Below are 20,850 nucleotides of genomic sequence, written 5' to 3' on the forward strand. Positions count from 1 at the left end.
CCCTGGGTCTCCTGCTCACCTCCTTTCCTTTTTTAACTTTTAACTTTTCACTTTGCTAACAGAGTGGCTAGGGCATGCTGCAAAACACATGCCGGTGAGCTCCCAGCCACCTGCCACCTTAATTTGTCCAGAATATCTGAAGGAGTACCTCCTCCCACATTGACCTACCTGCGTGCTGAGATCAGAAGGGAAGGCCCTGTTGGTAGTGCCACTACTTGCTGTCATTTGGGGAGTGGTGGTGCATGAGAAGGCATTCTCTGTGGTGGCCCCCAGGTTGTGAAATGATTTCCCTTCTGAGATGCATCATACATCATCACTGTATGCTTTTCAACACACGCTCAAGATGCACCTCTTTACCCAGGCCTTTGGTTGAGTAGGTATCTTCCCTCTTCCTACATTGTTGTAGATGGCAGTTCTGTGCTGGTATTTTGTTCTGATTTTGTGGGTTTTAGTTTATTATTTTTGTAATCTACCCTGGGACAATTTGGTGAACGGTGGGCTATCAGTACAAATAAGAAAGATGGGAGGTGGCTAGGATCTCACTAGGACTGTGTTTTGCTAGGGTGCTCAGCCACCCTGTTAACAAACTGGAAAAGGAAGCCCTTATCTCCTGCATTTGGTAAATTACAGGAGGCAATGGTGGTGAAGCTTACTGGGTGACAGTGGGTCAGTCATTCACTCACAGTCATTCCCTTGCAGCCACCTCTTAGGGTTACTTTGAGGAGGACAAAATGGCACAGGAGAAACCCGTAAACACTGTCCATAAATATGTAATAAATAAAATGTATCTGAGAAGTTTATAAGTGGGACATAAGCACACTAGCATTCCTCTGTCGTTTGTCCCCACCATCTGGAATTCAGAGAGAATGCTGTTTGCTTTGTAATCTTTGAGGCTTTTCCCCATCTCTCAAGCTTACCTGTAACGTTTCCATCTCTAAAATGGGCAGATGTTTTCTGGAAAGTTTAATCCTTTGATGATGTGATGTAGCTTAATTAAGGTTATTGAACGATGCACTTTGCACACAGGGGGCATTTTGCTGCTTTGATACAGAGGTTGTTTAGATCTGGATATTATGTGTAGATAGTACTGACTGGTGACAAGAGTCTTGTAAGTACATGCAATAGTTCAGTGGGGTGGGCCTCCCAGAAAGCAACAGAAACTCACCTGCTGCAAGCTCATGTAGCACCTCTGCTCCACCCGGTAAGCCACTTCTAAAAGTCATGACAGATGTTAGACAGGGCTTCTGTTTAGTTTTAATATGTACATAAGCAGAAGCTCTTGCCAGCAAATTGTATGTGGACTGGAGGATTCAATCCACAGGTAGTATACTGGACCCAGAAAATACTGTTGGCACTCCACAACTCAGAGTAAGTCCTGATAGCAAAAATCAGAGTTTATTGGCCTCCAACCCTCTGAAAATATGTCTAAACTTGCATCTTTACATAGAAATTAAAATATGCACATTTTAAGCAAATTGGTGCCCATAGGGTTGTTCACCAAGTCTTTTAAATACCTACTAAATTAGAAAACAATTTAGCATGGATTACAACCATGCCTTCCCAGAAAAAAGTGTGGGTTTAGTCTTGCAGTTGTATCACTATTGTTACTCACTGGTGAGGGAAATGCACTCTGCAGATGTTCAGAGGCCTTTACCTTGTGGTGGTCAGAGCTGAGCTCTGGCCCTCTAGGTCAGCCTTTCCCAACCAGTGTGCCTCCAGATGTTGTTGGACTACAACTCCCATCAGCCTCAGCCAGCATTGCCAATGGTCAGGAAAGATGGGAATTGTGGTCCAACAACATCTGGAGGCACACTGGTTGGGAAAGGCTGCTCTAGGTTGTATCCAACTACTCAGAGTAAACCCATTGAAATTAATGGACCCAAGTTAATCATGCCCATTAATTTCAATGGGACTACTCTGAGTAGAACTAACACTGGCCACAACCTTAAGAATAAACTCTGGGGCGAAAGCCATAGGCTCTGGGGCTCAGTCCAGATGCCTTTTTATGCTTACTTCTGACACAGTCCCAATAACAATAATTCTCATGGTCTTAAATAACCAGCACTACAGTCTGCAACATTAGAGGTCAGTTCAGAGTCAAAGGATGGAAACTGAAACTGGTCCCAGTCTGAAAAATGAAGACTGATATTTTTACAGCTACTTTTGAATATGGGGCGCTTCTTTCTATTGCCCCTAGCTTTGTTTTGTTCAACTGTAAGGGGCAACAATAGGATTTCTATCCCCTCACCTTCTTCTTTTCCCCTCTTTGCTTGAATGAGCTAACATGATTTACTGAAGCTGTCTTAAAACGAGACAGTAGCCTCTCCTCCCCTCATCTAAAAACCACTACCCTCTAAGTACCCTTTGGCTGTTCCTTGGTTGAACTTCAGTGCTGTGGGTGTAGTGACTGGCGGATGGTTCCTAATTTAAAATGTGCTGCCTGATGTCAGCTCCAAATTTGCATCCCTGTCAGATTTCCATATTCCCTCAAGTTTGTCCTTTCATGTACTTGACTTCCTCTTTGACAAACAAGGCAATATATTTCTCATCCTTTTAGCTCGTCTCATATTTTAGTGAATTGTGTTAAGTTTGATCCATTTGCTTTTGGCTTCTTTCTTGGCTATACACCATTTGATTTTCATTAATCTACGAGATAGGTTTGAACCTACTTTCTGAATATGTGCATTTAGACGTTTTTGAAGCTAATAAAAATATTGAAGTTAAGCCTGCAAAAATGGTTTGAAGTAATATGTTCCTAGTTTTTCAAGAGAAATGTATAAGAAAGAAAGAGACTGGCAGATCTATCACTGAAATGTCATTGATTTCAAACTGAAAATGGTAACATGAAGTTTTAAGGCTGGCCCCTCGGGTACACAATTTCAATAAGGTGTGTTCAGCAGGCCCACATCACATTGTATTTCCCAGATATCATTTGGGATATCAATTGAACTGTTGAAGGCTACATGGCCGGACCCTATTGAAATATGTGCATACGTGGCTTTTACTATTTATTTATTTATTATTTGTTTATTTATATAATTTATATCCCACCCTTCCTCCCAGAAGGAGACCAGGGAGGCAAATAAAAACACTAAAAGCACTAAAACAAAAACAAAAGTGGTCTACATGCATTATTTAGAAATCTTTGCAACAGTCTAGCAGATCTTTGGTTTGTTTGTTTAAACCAGCAGTTTCAAACAGTCCAGTAATTGTTATCATCTGCCCAGTAGTATTATCGCCACATAACAAGTGGGAGGAGCTGTAGGTGAGACAATAGTGGCTTGCCTAAGGCCATTCAATGAGATTATGGCTCAGGTGAGATTTCAACTGGACATTTCCTCGTTAAAATGAGTTTAAGATTTCTTGTTTAAGATTAGATGAGATGTTCCTGGTTAAAATTCTTTTAAGTATTAGAGGACACTAGCTCTCTGCAGCTATACAGGAACAGCAGTTCACTTTTTCCTTATGAAAGGAATTACTGTGCTGATAAAAGGTCATGGGAAGGGGCAAAGAACTGAGTCAGGAGGCTTCACCTCATGCCTCGTTTGTCCTGGGGTGCCAGTGCTGATGGATTTCTCTCTTGCATTGAAAGAAAGAGCTTTGTCAGTGCAATGGCCTGATCAGTAATAGGGTTGCCTTCATGGCGGTTTGGAGATTGTAGTAGGACATGATCCACCCCAGAATCACAAATGCAAACCTGTTCAGCATAGGGCACTCTCTTGTATCTCCCCTCGTATCAGGCCCTGGAGATTTGAACTTGTTCAAAGTGATTAGGTTTTCCTTGACCAGTTGTCTATCATTCTTACGCGCCAATCCTGCCCTTTCTACTTCATGTTTCCTGGGAGGGTCATAGACCCTTTTTGGGGAGAAGACTGAGCCAAAGTAGGAATTGAGCACTTCTGCCTTTTCTTTGTCATCTGTTATCATTTTGCCATCCTCATTGAGTAGCTGTGTCACCATTTCTTTTCTCTGTCTTTTACTATGGACATACCTGAAGATAGCTTTTTTGTTGCTTTTAGCATCCCTCACTAGCCTCAGCTCATTCTCAGCTTTAGCCTTCCTGACGCCATCCCGGCAATTCCGTGATACCTGCCTGTACTCTTCCTTTGTGGCCTGGCCTTCTTCCCACTTCCTGTATGTGTCCTTTTTTGTTTTCAGGTCCTCTCTAAGCTTTTTGTGAAGCCATATTGGCTTCTTCTGCTATAGTCATGGCAATGGAAAGGCATTTGTTTGTGTTTTAACCATTTAAAATTAGTGCTGTACTGCTTAATTTAAGTACTATTGAATGATTTTTTTTTTTAATGTGGCAAAAACATTTTGGCGCTAATGAAATGGTTGATGGGAAATACTGATAAAATGGCCAGCTGGAAAGGTTATAGTAAAGATGTCCAAAAATGGCAATTGGTTCACCTGCCTAATACATCACTGCACAAGCCTCATTAAAAAGAAGAGTATATTGCAATCTTCACACACACCCCTTCTAGTTCTGTGGTAGAAATTGGCAGCATCCAGAGGTATCAGATTCCAGGGCCCATTTTTGGATACTATGTGTGTGACAGATCTGTCAAAGAGAAACTATTTTGAAGATGCCCTTGGAAGGAGGCTGAGTCTAGCAGTTTGATTAGGCTAGTCATGAGGCGAGACAGATTTGAACCAAGGAGCCATCCCTCTTGCATGGACATTTTGGGGAGGAAAATTCCTGGATCCCAAATCTCAGATAAGAATTGTATACAGTTGTCAGGATCATCGAGCATGAGCCATGGGCCTTCTGGGAAATTCATTGGAACCCTGGTTCCTTCCTGAGCCACTTGACACCTGTATTGAAAACCACAAGATCTCTGGGGACCCGGGTAGCTTAACCTGTTGTTTGCCTCGCTCCATCCCTCCCCACAGTGATTGGTTATTGCCGCTTCCTTATATAAACTTCCTGTTAGCACACTTTGTATCACAAAATGCCACTCTTTCCTTGCTGTTGCCTGCTTTGTTCTGGCCTATCTCACTGTACAAGCTCCAGTTCTGGGAAGATCGAGGTCCTCCTTCTCTCTCTCTGTGAGGCCTTGAAACTACAGGCAGCCATTGCTAATGCTGAAAATATCCACAGGCAGAGCAATCCAGGAAGTGCTGAACCACCACAACTGTACCTATAGCTCTGCTGCTGACACTGACCAAGGAAAGAAGGTGTAAGTGTGCATAGTTAATTCTGATATTTTTGCTGTGCCAGTTCCAGGTTGGTGTGGCAGAGGTGAATGGATTAGGGTGCTCAATGGTACGGCTTTAGATCTAGGGAATCCCTTGCTGTCTTTGCTTCACTCCTGCCCCCCATGCCCTGTTAGTAGCTTCCCAGGCCAAAACTCTAAACCAGACAGTGCATGGAAAAACAGCCTGTATGGGAAGGTCAGAGAAAGAATGGAAGTTATTCTCCATTCAAGGAATATAAGCAGCAGCCAATTTGCTTATTTAATTGTAAAGTGCCATGTACATTGATGGCACAACATGATGTTATTTCACAGTCTTCAATGGCCATATCCTGGACTTGGAGGAGTGTACCTGTTACTAAGCAATGTGATCCATTGTGAGGTCACTGCAAAGATGGATGTCAATAAAAAACTTGTGGCTTGGCCCACAGACTGGTAAAGGCTGTGTCCTCCCCTTGTGATCTGCCACAAAGGGAGTGTCAAGGAAAAGAGACCATGACAATCATGAGGACAGGATAAATATTTTTTGAGTCAAAAGGATAGGATTTGCATGGGTAGTGGAGTTCAGCAGAATGAAATATTTGAGAGTTCTTGAAGTTAACCTGGGAAAACAAAGAAAAAGGTATGCACAGGTTGTTGTTTAAAAGTAAATATATAATCAAAAATATATGTTTAAGTGGACAATTGCCAAGAAAGTACGCCATCACATTTAAGTAAAAAAAATATATGGGGGAACTGGTAAATTGAAAGGGAAGGTGAAAAGGGTCTCATCTCTCCAGGATGGTTGGGGTTATTCAAAACAACAATAATAGAAGTTAGAATGTGTACCACAGATCAGGAAAGATACCACCAGGGCCAAGAGGATGCCATCAAGGTTAATGAGCAGAGTCAAGGAAGCTATTAGAAGCAAGAAGGCTTCCTTCAGAAAATTAAAGTCTTGTCCTAAGGAACATAAACTATGTCAATCTTGTTGCATTCATTAACTGGTTAAGAAACAGGAAACAAAGAACAGAAATAAATGGACAGTTCTTCCAATATAGGAATGTAGAATCCACAAGGATCACTGTTAGGACTTGTGTTTTTAAACTTGAATGATCTAAAGTTAGGGGTAAGTAGTGAAGTCTCCAAGTTTGTTGTTGATACCAGATGGTTGAGGGTGGTTAAAACAAACAGATTGCAAGGAGCTCCAATTCTTTTCAAATTGGGTGAAAGGCCAGTAAAATGGCAAATGCAATTCAATGTAAGGAAGTGTAAAGTAATGCACATTGGAGCAAAAGATCCTAGTGGATAGCTTGATGAAGATGTTGACTCAGTGTGTGGCAGCTGTGAAAGGCAAATCCCTTGTTAGGGATTATTAGCAAAGGGACTGAAAATGAAATGGCCAATATCATAATGTCATTATACAAATCTATGGTGAAAATTCACTTGGAATACTGTGTACAGTTCTGGTCACCTTACCTCAAAATGGATATTGTAGAACTGGAAAAGGTGCAGAAAGGGGCAAGCTTGATCAAGGGGCTGCAGCAACTCCCCTCTGAGAAAAGGTTACAATATTTGGGCTTTTTAGTTTAGAAAAAAAGGTGAATAAGGGGGATATGTATAAAATTATGCATGGTGTAGAAAGAGTGGATAAGCATTTTTTCCCCTTTCTCATAATACTAAAACCCCAGGGCCTTTCAATGAAGATGAACATTGGAAGATTCAGGACTGACAAAAGAAAGTAGTGCAGAATTAAGCAATAGGTAGTGAAGGCCACCAGCGTGGATGGCTTTACAAGAGGATTAGACCAATCCATGGAGGATAAGGCTATCAATGGTTACTAGCCATGATGGCTATGTTCTAGCTCCTCCATTGGAGGCAGTATGCCTCTGAATACCAGTTGTTGCCCAATTATTCTTTCTCATTTGTTCCTATGTGTTTTTATTTAGTTGGAGAGCATTATATGGAGAACAAGGTCAGTACTTGCTGTCTGTCCAGTCCAACACTCTTCCAAAGAATACAACTGGAGTCTCTTGTACATTGAGTGTGGAGAAAGATCCTGTGAATGGTTACATCCGTAAGTACTCAACACACTGTTAAATTATTTACAGTACCAAAGGGAAAGGACTGATGTGTCACTAATATGTTTAAGTAACCTAAGTTGAATTTTATGTGAATTTCAGTGACATGTTCCCCTGGGCTTATTGCTTCCAAGAGTTTGTTTTCCATTGTTTTATTTAGATATTATAAGATGTTACATTCTGTCTTTCCTTACATGTCCAAAAGCAGCTAACAATTCAAGATAATATATCAAAGGCAGTTGCTTTTGGTTAGATGTCTGTTGTCTTTAGGTTTTTATTTCCGTTATTTTGACGTGCTGACTTTGACAGCAGTGGAATTTTTATAGTGTTTTGTTGGCGCTTTAGTGGCAGATTGTGAGCCAAGCCCTTTGTCTTGTAGGCTGATAGCCTGTGATTGAGATTCACTTTTGTGAACATCAAACTCAGTAACAAAGAGCACAGGGCATGGGTCCACTTCTCTCTCATGCTTAGCTGATTGTCAGCCAAGTGTGGCTCAGAAGAGCGAGTCACCATTGCCTTTACTACTGTTGGCCTTGTTAGCATCTCTTGGGTACTATCCCTCAAAAACAATATTTGCTCAAGAGGAACATAATGTCAGTGCTGGATGTTCCCTTATTTGTCATTCCTTGTTTGTTTTTCGTCTGACACTCCCATCATCAGAGAGTTCTTGTAATGCAAGGCAAGATATATTTAAATATTACAAAGCAATTGGTTTTCAGCATCTTGTGACAACTGTATCAGTCAGTGACATTTTCCTGCTGCAGGCCAAATGCTTTGTTTCAAAATCCATTATTAAAACAGTAACTGCAGAAAGTTACAAATGTTTGTATCATTCAGAGGATTAGAAACATAAGAAATAAACCAAGCCATTTTCCTCTCCTCAATGGGGACTGAGGAAGTAAGATAAGTTATCTTTCCTGGGAGATTTAGGAGTAACAAACATTCTGCTCTTAAGAGTGCTTAAATATGTGCCCAGGTGACTCATCACCTCTTGAAAAATCTCTCTAAAATCTGTAAAGCCAAAATATGGTGTTTTGTGATTATTAGAACAAGCATACTAGTATATTTGCAAAAACACTTTAACACAATGATACAAATAACAATTTAATTGATATTAATGCATTATAAACTTTTTAAAAAGATACATAGAAATATTTCAGAATGCTATTCTGCTGGCCTGAAGCCAAAAGTAATTAATGCCAGAATATCACAGTGATGGAGGACTGAACACATCCTTCTTACCAAGAAGAGCAATTTTAAAATATGTAACCCATTATAATTTTTTTAGGGTCACAATTTAGGCTGCAATCCAATACACACTTACCTGGGAGTAACTCACATGGAACCCAATGGAGCCTTCTTCTGAGCCTTAGACTGCAATCCAAAACCTATTTAGCTGGGAATAAGTTCTACTGAATTCAGTCAAATTTACTGCTGAGTAGACATGGTTTAGGATTACACCTTAAATCATATGATGATTTAAAAATGTGGCTATACTGATCTCTTAAATTACTGGACATTACAAGAAATGTAATAGGAGTATCTAGCCCTTTTACATATCTATAATTTCTGGGGTTCCTTAGTGGGTTGGGGAACAAATAAGCCAAGGTAGATTAAGCTGGCTTTAAATTTGTTTAGGCTTATAATGCAGACATGGCCATGCTAATTTCCCCCTCACACATGATACTAAATAGCCAATTTTCCAGCTGTAGAAGCTGAGTGGGATGGAATGAAAAAGAGAATTCAAATGTAGTTTGTTTTTCTTTCACATTACAGATCATATAAACCTCAGGTGAAAATACCCTTAAAATAAAATAAGATCTCTGTTGTTGGCAAGAATATTTATTTATTTAATATTGCATTTATATCCCAGTTTTCCTCCAAGGAGCTCACTGGCTCACATGGTTCTCCCACTCCTTATTTAATCCCCACAACAGCCCTGTGAAGTAGGTTAGGCTGAGAGGCAGTGACTAGCCCAAGGCCACCCAGTGTGCTTCATGGCTGAATGGGGATTTGAACCCTGGTCTCCCAGATCCTAGTCCAACACTCTAACCACTCCACCACATATCCAGACAGGAGGAAAGGCCTATATTACATGATATTTGGGTAACAACAAGAGATGGACATTTTAAGTCCATTTTCCACTATTAATTTCTCCCCTGCCTACAGATCCATTCACAGATTGCTTCTACACTAAAGCCATTCAGCGCTGCAGAGGCAGGCTCAAAGCAGAATAAAAACAGTGGTGCCACGTGGTACTTTAGTTCTATGTTATCCGGCAGTGCCCATCCCCAAAGCCAAGATCCTTCTGTAACATTGATTCAAGGCAAGACCTGTTCAACCAAAGTGCCTTGCAACTTTAATTACAAGCTTTGTCCTTGCAGTTTCAAGCTTCTAATTGCTTCCTGCTACTTGTGAATGTCCTTTAATTAATTCTTGCACCCTGTTTTGTAATGGGTGGGTGGGGAGGAATTGCCCAATAATTAAAGCTTCTCACCTGAAGAGAACAAGAACTAATTGAGGGCCAATTCATCCTTACTTTTGTGGCCATCTTAAGCAGAAAAAGGAAGTGTCTATTTAAAGGCTCATTAACCCTGCACAGTCTGGTGTTGCAATAGTGTTCTAAGTGAGGGGAAATCACTACAGATCAGGTCTGAAAAAAAAGGAAGGTGGCACAGGGGAAAAAAACTAGTCTGAAAAAAAGGAGGATGGCACAGGAGAAAACATTGCTAAGACAGTGTCTGAACTTCCCATAAAAGGGTGGCATTCTGTTCCATTCCCCTTTCCTTCCTGTTCTTTTTCCTGAACACTCAGTCAGCATTCTTTGCCCAGTGAGCATATTAAATCCTCATTCATTGTTATATATATATATATATTGCGGGGGGATTCTTCTCTTAGGATCCTCCCAGTATTTTTTGGTACTTCTTGTGTTCCCCCAAGCCTGCTAAGACCTCTTGTCTTGTGCATGGATAGATTCTGTGTTGCTAAATAAAGTCCAGCACTTCCAGAACTGAGTTCACTATTAGTACACCTCATTGATATGATTTATAAAGTCACAAGGATGATCTCCCTTATTTTAATTTGGTAAATAAATATGAGAATTTGTACCTGTTCTTCATTCAGCTCCAGATATTACAAAAATGTAAATGGCAATGTCATCTTTTGAACATTTGGGTATTGATAAGGCAACTAGCTAAAAATGTATGGAGGCAAAAGATTAACTTCCGATCTACATTTATAAAGACAATTCCCATCTGTAGCTGTAAAAAGTAACTTCCAAATTAGTTACCAAGTCCTTTTAGTTTAAGTGATGTCTTGCTACACATGCCTTCCAGTAGAGGCCACCACACACCTCCAAAAACCATAGGCAGATTGCAACATATGAAGTGCTGAAAAAAGCATCTATCTTCAGCTGTTGTTCTTTGGGTGATCCTCATCGCTAAAAGCTAAAATAGCATTCTTCCTCACATGCTGATTCCATTAGGGTGAATAATTTGTGAGAGAATTTATTTATTTATTTATTGCATTTATATACTGCCTCATAGCCGAAGCTCTCTGGGCAGTTTACAACAATTAAGAACATTAAAAACAAGTATGCAAATTTAAACCATACCAAATTAAAACCCATAAAAACTGATAGGCAAGTTAAAACACATGCTATTCAAATGCTGTTAACAATGCCTGGGAGAAGAGGAAAGTCTTGACTTGGCTCCAGAAAGATAACAGTGTTGGCGCCAGGTGCACCTCGTCAGAAAAATCATTCCATAATTTGGGGGCCACCACTGAGAAGGCCCTTTCCCTTGTTGCCAGCCTCCCAGCTTCCCTCAGAGTAGGCACCCAGAGGAGGACCTTTGATGTTGAGCATATTGTACGGGTGGGTTCATGTCAGGAGAGGTGTTCCATCAGGTATTGTGGTCCCAAGTCATGTAAGGCTTTATAGGTTAAAACCAGCACCTTGAATCGGGCTTGGAAACATACAGGCAGCCAATGCAAGCGGGCCAGAATGGGTTTTATATGTTCGAACCGTCTGGTCCCTAAATAATAGTAAAAAAATAGTAATAATTTTTTTAGAAAATATTTTAGAATAATTAAAGCATGGACGGACAGACTTCAGGCTTGTTAGATTTACTAGAACCCCAACATCTACCAACCAGCGTCAGGTGCAAAAGATGTACAGATGGAATTAAAGAAGAGGGTGCCTCTGAGCATATTCTGAGTATAGGATTTTCCCCCCCAAGACCAGCACTGAGTTGAGCTCACAGTCCTGGTTAGCTTTCTTCATTTCAGCAGCCTTATCTAGGTCAAAAAGTTGTTTTGTATTGTTTAAACTTTGAGATTCAAAAATCGTTGCTGATCTACTACAAATCACCAGAAATCTTCCAGTAGATTCCAGTTGACCTGGAACTAACTGAGCTTCTCCTGCTCTTACTACATTTTTACCCCATATTTCCTCCATGGAGCTCAAGGTGTTATAAGTTAGGGGAGAGGGATCCCATTTATTTTCATGACAACTCTGTGAAGTAAAGCAAATGTTTTCCATATAAATATGCAAGAGCCCACTGAAAGTTTATTGGAATATACTTTAACATTACAGATGTATTGTTGGGCTTTGAGGGGGAAAATCTCCTGTGCTTTTCAAAGACTGCATCACAGGTACAAATTCAGCAGCTGCAGACCACCCTGATACTGTGTGAACCTGTTGGTGGAGGACTATGAACCTGTTGAATGTTGAGGCTTGTCACACATAGTTCTTAATACTGTATAGACTGGATAGGTAGGTTGATGCTTCCGAAGCACTGCAACAGAAAATAAAATAAAGGTGTAAAGAGGGAAACCTGTAAGTTAAACTCCTGCATAATTTATTTATTTATTTATTGCACTTTTAAACCGCCCTTTAGCAACAGGCTCTCAGGGCGGTGTACAACAGTATAATGTCTTAATAATCAAACAGGAAAATTTAAAAGCTAAGGAACACTACACAAAATAAAAATAAATAAAAGTCTGGTGTTTTTTGAGAGGGAAAGTGAGTAGTGTACCTTGTAGGAGGCAGTGGTGTGACTGCCACACACACAAAAAAACTTTAAAAAGATTGGACTCAGAGGTTTGTCACAACTACCAACTTGTCAGAAATATCCCCTGTTTAGGAAAGTTGCTTGAGATGGTAGCGGATATGCAGCTCCAGGCACTCTTGAAGGAAATGGATTACCTAGATCAGCCTTTCCCAACTAGTGGGCCACCAGGTGTTGTTGGACCACAACTCCCATCAGCCTCAGCCAGCATTGCCAACGGTCAGGAAAGATGGGAATTGTGGTCCAACAGCATCTGGTGGCCCACTAGTTGGGAAAGGCTGACCCAGACACATTGCAGTCTGGGTTTAGCCTAGTTTTGGGACTGAATCAACCTTGGTCACCCTGATGGATTACTGTTAACCTGAGAGGGACTGGGAGAGTGCAGCCCTGTTGGTTCTCCTTGATCTCTCCATGGCTTTTGATACCATCAAGCATAGTATCTTTCTGCAGTGGCTTTGCAGGTTCAGGCACAGTGTTACTGTGGTTCCACTCCTACCTGCAGGGCTGCTATGAGAAAATGGCAAGTGCACTTCACCTTTTGGCTTTAGGGCTATGGGTTGCTTCAGGGCTCTATTCTGTTGCCAATGCTGTTTGAAATTTAAATGCGGCTGTTTTGAGCAGGAATTCAGAGTGAGGTATCACCAGTATACTAATAATACCCAGCTCTATTTTTCTGTGCCAACTGAATCAGGTGAAGCTCTGCAGGTCTTGGCCTGATGCTTGGATGCAGCGGTGCACTAGATGAAGGCCAACAAGTTGGAGCTGAGTTAAGGCCACACAGGGGCCATTTGGGTAGGTAGTTCCTGTGTTTGGATGTGATCACTTTCCCTCTGAAGGAACAGATGTGAAGTCTGGGGGTTCTCTTAGCGCCATCGTAATTTGGAGGCTCAAGTGGCCTCTGTGGCAAGGAGTACCTTTTACAGTAGGGCCCCACTCATATGGCAGGTTATGTTCCGGACCCCCGCTGTAAAGCGAAAACTGCTGTAAAGCGGAACACATTGAATAGAATGGTGTGCGATGTCCGAAAACCACCGTAAAAGTGGAACAAGCGCCGTATGAGTGGGGCTTTAGTCTAATTGCGTCTAATTGAGACCGCTGTATTAGCAAAGTGCTGTGAAGCGGGGCCCTACTGTATTAGCACTGTCTGGTTTGCCAGCTGTGGCAATTCCTGGAGAGGGAGAGTTTTGCCATAGTGAGCCACAAATTGGTAACCTCAAGACTGGACTATTGTAATGTGTTCTGTGTGGAGCTGCACTTGAAGTTGGTTTGGAAGTTGCAGCCAGTGCAGAATGCAGTGGCTAGGTTTCTCTCTAGGGCGGTCTACCATGAACATATACCACCAATTCTGAAAGAACTGTGCTGGCTTCCTATATGCTATGGAGCCCACTTCAAGGTACTTGTGTTGACTTATAAAGAAAGCCCTATACAACACGGGGCCTGGATACCCCATGTTGAGATGTACTGTGGAGGGTCTCACAACTGTGCCATTATCAGCTGAGGCCACGCTGCGGCAATGTGAGCCTTCTTGGTTCAGGTGCCCCAGCTTTGGAATTCCTTCCTCTTTGAGATATGACTGATGCTCACTCTCTTAACATTTAGATGTCAGCTGAAGACCTAGTTATTTGCCCATTCTTAAGTGGATTTTAGTGCCAGTGCTGAAGTTTATTTTAGTTGGTTGATTGAAAATTATCTTCCTTCTTTTTAGTACGTGTATGATGGACTCGATTTGTTTTAATTTGTAACCCACTCTGGGATTGCATTTGCAATGAAGAGTCGGTAAGAAATGTTTTAATAAATAATGCAAAAATAATCTCACCTGTACAGAGAATGGCATAAGGAGAGGGTCAACTGCAACTAGTAACGGAAACTTTGGAAAGCTGTATGTGAAGTGGGTTGGATATGGTTATAGCCTGCAGCAGCAATAACTGCAGTTGCAAAAGCACTTCCCCCAGCGGCAAGCTGTTTCCTGTTCTTTGTAATAGAGGAGTGCTTCAATGTCTCCATAAGACCCTCTGTGGCGCAGATGCAGCCGAAGCTGTGCTCACAGCCGGAGTTCGATTCCAATGGAAGGAGGAAGTCGAATCTCCGGTAAAAGGGGTCGAGGTCCACTCAGCCTTCCATCCATTCATGGTCGGTAAAATGAGTACCCGGTATATGCTGGGGGGTAAAGAAAGGCCGGGGAAGGAACTGGCAATTCCACCCCATATATATGGTCTGCCTAGTAAACGTCGCAAGACGTCACCCTAAGAGTCGGAAACGACTCGCACTATACGTGCAGGGACACCTTTACCTTTTTTTCAATGTCTCTATAAGCTAAATGTCCGCTAGAGCCTGGAGCTATGTTGAAGGAAAGACAAGCATGGGCTGGCATTCTGATTTACCTATATCAGAGCTAAAAACCAAAATTGAGGGGAAAATTTGGGCGAACAAATTTGTTTCAGTTTTAACCTAAACAAGTAGCCATCGCTTGTTGGACTTCTAAAATGTACCCCTAGAAAATAATTGGGGAGGAAAGCTGATTTATATATGATACAGATATTTTGTTTTGAGTTTTTGTTTGGCAATGGTAGATGTATTTTCTACCATTTCATTTGTGGGGATGTAAACTTATCACAGAGACATGAAAAACATTTCTGCTCTGACAGCCATAACAGGCAGGAGGTCTCAGGGCATTTTCTTTGTGAACAAGATTACATGTCATAAAGCTGTCATGAGCCAGCCCTAATTTGACAGTTTGTTGGCTCTGGAGGCTGATACTTGTTGGAGATGGGAATATCTCACAGATGCCACAAAGTCTTTGCGGATGGCACTGACAAAAGGCGGGCAAATTTTATGGGCAAGTGAAATTGTCCTTGCAAAGAAATAAAGCCATTTCAGTGCTTTGAGGCATCTATATCATCCAGCGCACTGTGAGACAACAAAGAAGCCTCTCAGGGTTTGGAATAGTCTTAATTTCATGTTGGCATCAAAATCTATCTATCGTCTATGTGTGTGTGTGTGTGTGTGTATGAATGTAATTGTGATTAACAAAACAGAGGTTTTTATTGTATTAACAAGACATTTCAGCTTCTGCCTACATCAGCTGCTAACATACAAATGCTGCTACCAAGGTGGCAGTTATAGAGCTTTGAGGATGGAATGCTCAGAGGGGCAACTTTCCCTCGTCTCCCTTGCTCTCTGAGTTATCTGCGAGTTCACACTTCACTACAACAGATGTCCCTAGCAGCCAACCAGCATGAAATGGGAGGCATGTGTTAGCTACTGAGAAGAGTCTTCTAAGTGGCTTACTCACCTCCTTTTAGTCTGATTGGCTCTAATCAGCACAAAAGGATAAGGACTCTTCTCAATGGTCAGCATGCTTCCCTTTCATGCTGATTGGGTCAGATATAGGGACCCCGCTGCCAAAAAACTAAGGGGTCTATGACCCCCTGCAACCCTCAACAACTACACCTCTGCATCCAATGCACATTTGACTTCCCCCAGCAAATCATGGGAACTGTAGTTTGTTACAGTTGTTGGGAATTTGTAGCTCCGTGAGGGGAAGTCATGTGATTTAAATGTGCATTGGATGTGTTTTAAAGACATGGTGCGGATCTGCCCCAGCAGGGAAAGGAAACTATATTGTAGCTATCTTTTTACCTCCATGGCTAATAGCAACTTCAGAGAAGGATTTAAAGTCAGGGAAATGGTGGAAGAAAAAGAGTTAATAGCCCACCCAGGTGCCACAGCTTCAATCCAAATCAAGGTGTCTGCACAGTTACTTCTAGTTGAAGATGTCCAAAGATCTGACCAAGATCTCACGTGTCACATGCAGTCTGGCCATGTAGCCAAATGTATTAATATCTGGTCCACAACCCTAAGGATATTTCAATTTCACAGTTTGATGCAATTTGGTTGATTTCCCATTGTATCCCATGGGCTCAGAGTGGCTTATAGCAGTTTTCTTTCCTAAATGTTAATTGTTTTGTGCCTAAGGGCCTCACAATTGAAGGAAATCAAGTACAATTACTTTGTAAGCTTAACATCACAGTAGATCTAGTTGTAATTTGGCAACGTTTGATAAATTGAATAGTGATGGGAAGATAGTTAAAATCCATTAAGCAGTTATCCATAATATATTGATATTAAAATGAACATTTATTTTGACAATTATTCATAATCTCAGGCTTCACTCTAAGCTAGCTCAGTTCCTCTGTCTGGATTCTCAGATGAACGTAAGAGAGTTAGTCCCACCACCTTTTTCCTGCAGAGGGCAGACTGAACATAAGAATCTCCAGGCAGTGGCCCAGGGACTTGAACAGTGCGAACTCCAGGATTTTTTGTTTGTTTGCTTGTTTGGGGGGGGCTTCAAGCAAGGTATCCTCAATGGTCCCCTTTCACCTGGAAAAGGTAACATGTACAAATGGAAAACTCTTATTCTGTCTCAAAACAACTTAAGTTAAGGGTCTTGGGTTCAGGTTCCATGTAAAGCAGGTGTGTGTGCAAACCTAACAGCCCTCCAGATGTAGTTGGATTACATCTCCTGTCATCCTTTACCATTGGCCATGTGGGCTGGGCTGATGGGTGATGGAGTCAAAAAATATATGGAAGGCCAAGATTCCCCACCCCTGATGTAAACTGAGAATGGTTAAGAAGTGGGCCCTTTGCTAGGTTTGCAGCCCTGGGAAATTCCCAACATGCCACCCCCTAGAACAGGTCCCAAAGTTAGGGGCCAATATGTCCAGGGTTTAGCTGAAGGTGGAGCTGCTTGCCTGCTTGTAGACGTGAACAGTTCTCCCATTATCAAAACCACGTAATGTCTAGTCAGTGTGAGGGGAAAGGGTGCAGGGACGGGGTGCTTCTGTGTCTCAGATTGGCTACCAATAGTTCAGTCCACTCTTGTTCTGTGTCCTAAATGATGAACCACAACATTATTTTTTTACAGTGGTCAGGCCAAGCTGCTCCTCATGCTGAAATGATTATGGCACTGCTCCCTTTTCATGCAACCATACAAACTGCCACTATACTCTGTGCTGTGCAGAAATATTAAAGGAGCCCAACAGGAGGGATCTTTTCTCTTCATATGCTACAGTAGGGATCTCTTTAACCCAGTGCCCTGCTCTGCACCTTATCACATCTACTGGTTAATCCAGCCGTCCTCTCTTTATAAGAACATCTTAATCCTTATCCCTGTAGTTAACATAGGCATCTATAAGGGGGGAAATGCTAATTTATTTAATTGTACTTGACCCTTGTGATGCAACTGGGGTAAGGCAAGTTCATGGCCTTGCTTTGCAGAAGAGTTCATTTTGTTCTCACAACAAGTTTATACTATTAAGCTGGCACATCCGGTCAATATCTAATTTAGCGCAGCAGGCAAAGCTCGCTGACAAGCCTGATGACAAATGTGGTCCTTGCAGGCAAGTAGCAAAAGAGACAAAAGGCAACAGGACTGCCAAAGGAGTAGCTGCTTAAAAACCCATTCATTTTTCTTGAATATTTGTTCAGCTGGTTGACTTGAAAGATAAGGCAAATTTAAAGTCATGCTATAATCAAAAATATCTAGCAGTCACTTGTTACCACCAATGTGACACATGTTATGCCATCTTGACAGAGTAAAATTCAGAAATAATAATAAAGGGATATTGAAACAAAGCAAAAAGTAGGTAATGATCATTCATTAGACTGATCTCCATAAGAATCACACTACACAAAGCTTTCCCCCAGAATTTATAGTGAAGACCAGACACAGCATTTTGAGCAATTGCACTAGGCTTTTCATCCGTGGCGGAAGCATACACACCAGCAAATTAAAAGCTGGTTCGGCAAGTGAGTCTTGTCCTTTTTCTAAGCGTCAGCCACCTTAGACACATAGGAGGTTTGGCGTATCTCTCTCCCCTTCCTTTGCCTTACAAAAATGTAAATATTTTTTAAATGGTTGCAAAGCTGCACCATGAACATTGTGTGTGTATTAGACAGATGGACAATGGACACACACACAGAGAGACATCCCCTGAACTCCTAAGTCCTTTGAGGAAATAAGGAGTGATTAACAATATGTTTCTAGAATTCAAAATAAACTCGAGAGCTGAATTGTGGCTTGGATTAAGCCCTCCTATTACTACTTCCATGTGTATACATAAGTGTTTGTCTACAAGAGATACTCTTTTCATTACCATGCCAGCCCTGGCTACCCTCAATGTATTTTTCACTTGCAGCAGTTCATGCCCCCTTTCAGTACATGCCGTTACTTTACATCTGTTATTTTAAAAGGGTCAGTAATATAGGTGCCGATTAGGGATGGGGTTAGCTGTTCTTCTATTGATTACATCATCATTATTCAGACTCAGTCTGCAGTGGTTCACATTTCGTTAAATTTTTATGATCTCAGTACAGTGTGACAATTTTTGAAAATGTTATTCTTTTCTGTTTTCCTGATCACCTTTTACGTAATGGATATAGTAATAGTCTTATATTTTTTGCTGTTTACAGTACTGCTAGTGTTACTGACTGCCTATCATCATCTGTCCCCAGTGGGCAGGAAACAAAAGAAAATATTTAAAATCATTATCTGAACCTGGAACAGGTTCAGAGGTAGGCAAAAAGGATGATCAGGGAACTAGAAACCAAGCCCTACGAGGAGAGACTGAAAGAACTGGGCATGTTTAGCCTGAAGAAGAGAAGACTGAGGGGAGATATGATAGCACTCTTCAAGTACATGAAAGGTTGTCACACAGAGGAGGGCTGGGACCTCTTCTCAATCATCCCAGAGTGCAGGACACGGAATAATGGGCTCAAGTTGCAAGAAGCTAGATTTTGACTGGACATCAGGAAAAACTTCCTAACTGTTAGAGCCATACGACAATGGAACCAATTACCTAGAGAGGTAGTGGGCTCTCTGACACTGGAGGCATTCATCTGTCGGGAATGCTTAGATTTGGATGCCTGCATTGAGCAGGAGGTTGGACTTGATGGCCTTATAGGTCCCTTCCAACTCTACTATTCTACGATTCTATCTTTTTGTATATGACACAAATAATCACCAAGACATCCTCCTATGGGAGAAAAAAACAATTTAACACAACAAATCCAGTCCTCTCCCCCACCCTCCCTCCTGCTTTTTCTTGCAAAACTGTGAAGGGCCACATACTGAAGAAAAGCTGGCAAGGGCAATAATTGCTAAAAGGGGTTGTAAAACTCTGTTTACTTTTCCTTGGGAAGCAAATAATTCATTTTGGGCATTGCTATATGGATATAGTAGAAGCCAACAGAAAAATGATTGAAAACACACAAAAAAGAGGGAAGTTAAATCATGAATCATTTATTAAAGTAAGCATTTTGATGTTACATTCAGATTTTTCAAATAAAGCACCATTTGTATGTAAAATTCTTTTAATAAAAGAAATCCTTTTCTTGTTTAAAAATATATTCAGTTTAAACTTATTAATATAAATCAGCAATATTACAATAAATAATTGAAAAGCATGATATTAATATAAGATGAACTGATGATGAAAGATGAGACTAAAGAAAACTTGTGTACTTCAGAATGACCTCCGTTTTGTACAGTGTATGAGAATGAGAAGCACAGAGGACCATTCTTTCTTTTAAAATTTATTTGCTTATGTACTTTCAAGGGACTCCGCCTCTGCTTGCTTCTCTTGCCAACCCTGCCTACCTTCACCAACCCCCTACCGTCACCAACCCCCCTTCCCCAGGTCACCAAAGCCCCCATCTCCCCACGGTTTGCCGCAGCTCTCCCCCATTCCCCTCAGGTGTCATCAGAGCTCCCCTTTCCTCATCGCTCCCCTTTCCCCATCCCACCCCACGGGTTGCCAGAACTTCCCTCCCCCTTCTCTCTCCCACCCACCCCAAAGAGGCACCAGAATTCCCTTCTCCCCACCACCACCCCAGGGGTCTCCAGAACTCCCCTTCCCTGGCTGGCCTTCTCCCTACCTGGTGAGGCCACCACTCTGGGTCCTGCTGTGTGGGCCCACCACCACTCCAGGTCTCGCTGTGCAGGCGTGCTGCCGCTCCGTACCTCACAGTTTGTTCTTGCCTGCCTCACTGGTAAGCGTCATGCTACCTACAAAAATATAATATAGGTAGATAAAGCTGCTAGTACCATGAAGCATCACTACCTTATCCCCCCACAACGTAATGGAAAGCTATATAAGTAGGGAAACAGGGTAAGAAACATAATTAATGTTAATGACTACCATCATCACCTCAATAAAACAGAGTTCAATGGAATACGCATTTCAGCAGGATAACTCAAAAACAATTACAACGGAGTAACGTTAGTATAAACCATGGTTATATATGTTCTGTATTTGAAAACAAGTATTGTTAAGTTTGTCATTTTAAAAAAAAGAAATCAGTATCGTTCAAGATTGCTAGCGCTTTCATGGAAAGCAATCAACCAGCTCACTGGGTTGGCAAACAAGCAAACAGCTGGAGAGCTTGCATTCAAGTTAGAGTTTTGCAAAATTCTCCACCATTCCTTGTGCTGATACACCAATATGTCATGTCAGTCTCTAATCCATG

General features: G+C 41.6%; 1 protein-coding gene across 1 annotated transcript in view; it reads left to right on the forward strand.

The window, feature by feature from the left end:
* The window catches only part of LOC133388618 (heparan-alpha-glucosaminide N-acetyltransferase-like), a 206,921-nt gene that overhangs the window by 8,069 nt on the left and 178,002 nt on the right, over positions 1-20,850 (forward strand). Inside the window, exon 4 of the mRNA XM_061634577.1 lies at positions 7,124-7,251. Coding sequence (XP_061490561.1) covers positions 7,124-7,251 — 128 coding nt within the window. The remainder of the gene's footprint in view (positions 1-7,123; positions 7,252-20,850) is intronic.

This window comes from Rhineura floridana, chromosome 7 (assembly GCF_030035675.1).
Source record: "Rhineura floridana isolate rRhiFlo1 chromosome 7, rRhiFlo1.hap2, whole genome shotgun sequence".
In the NCBI taxonomy this organism is placed as follows: Eukaryota; Metazoa; Chordata; class Lepidosauria; order Squamata; family Rhineuridae; genus Rhineura; species Rhineura floridana.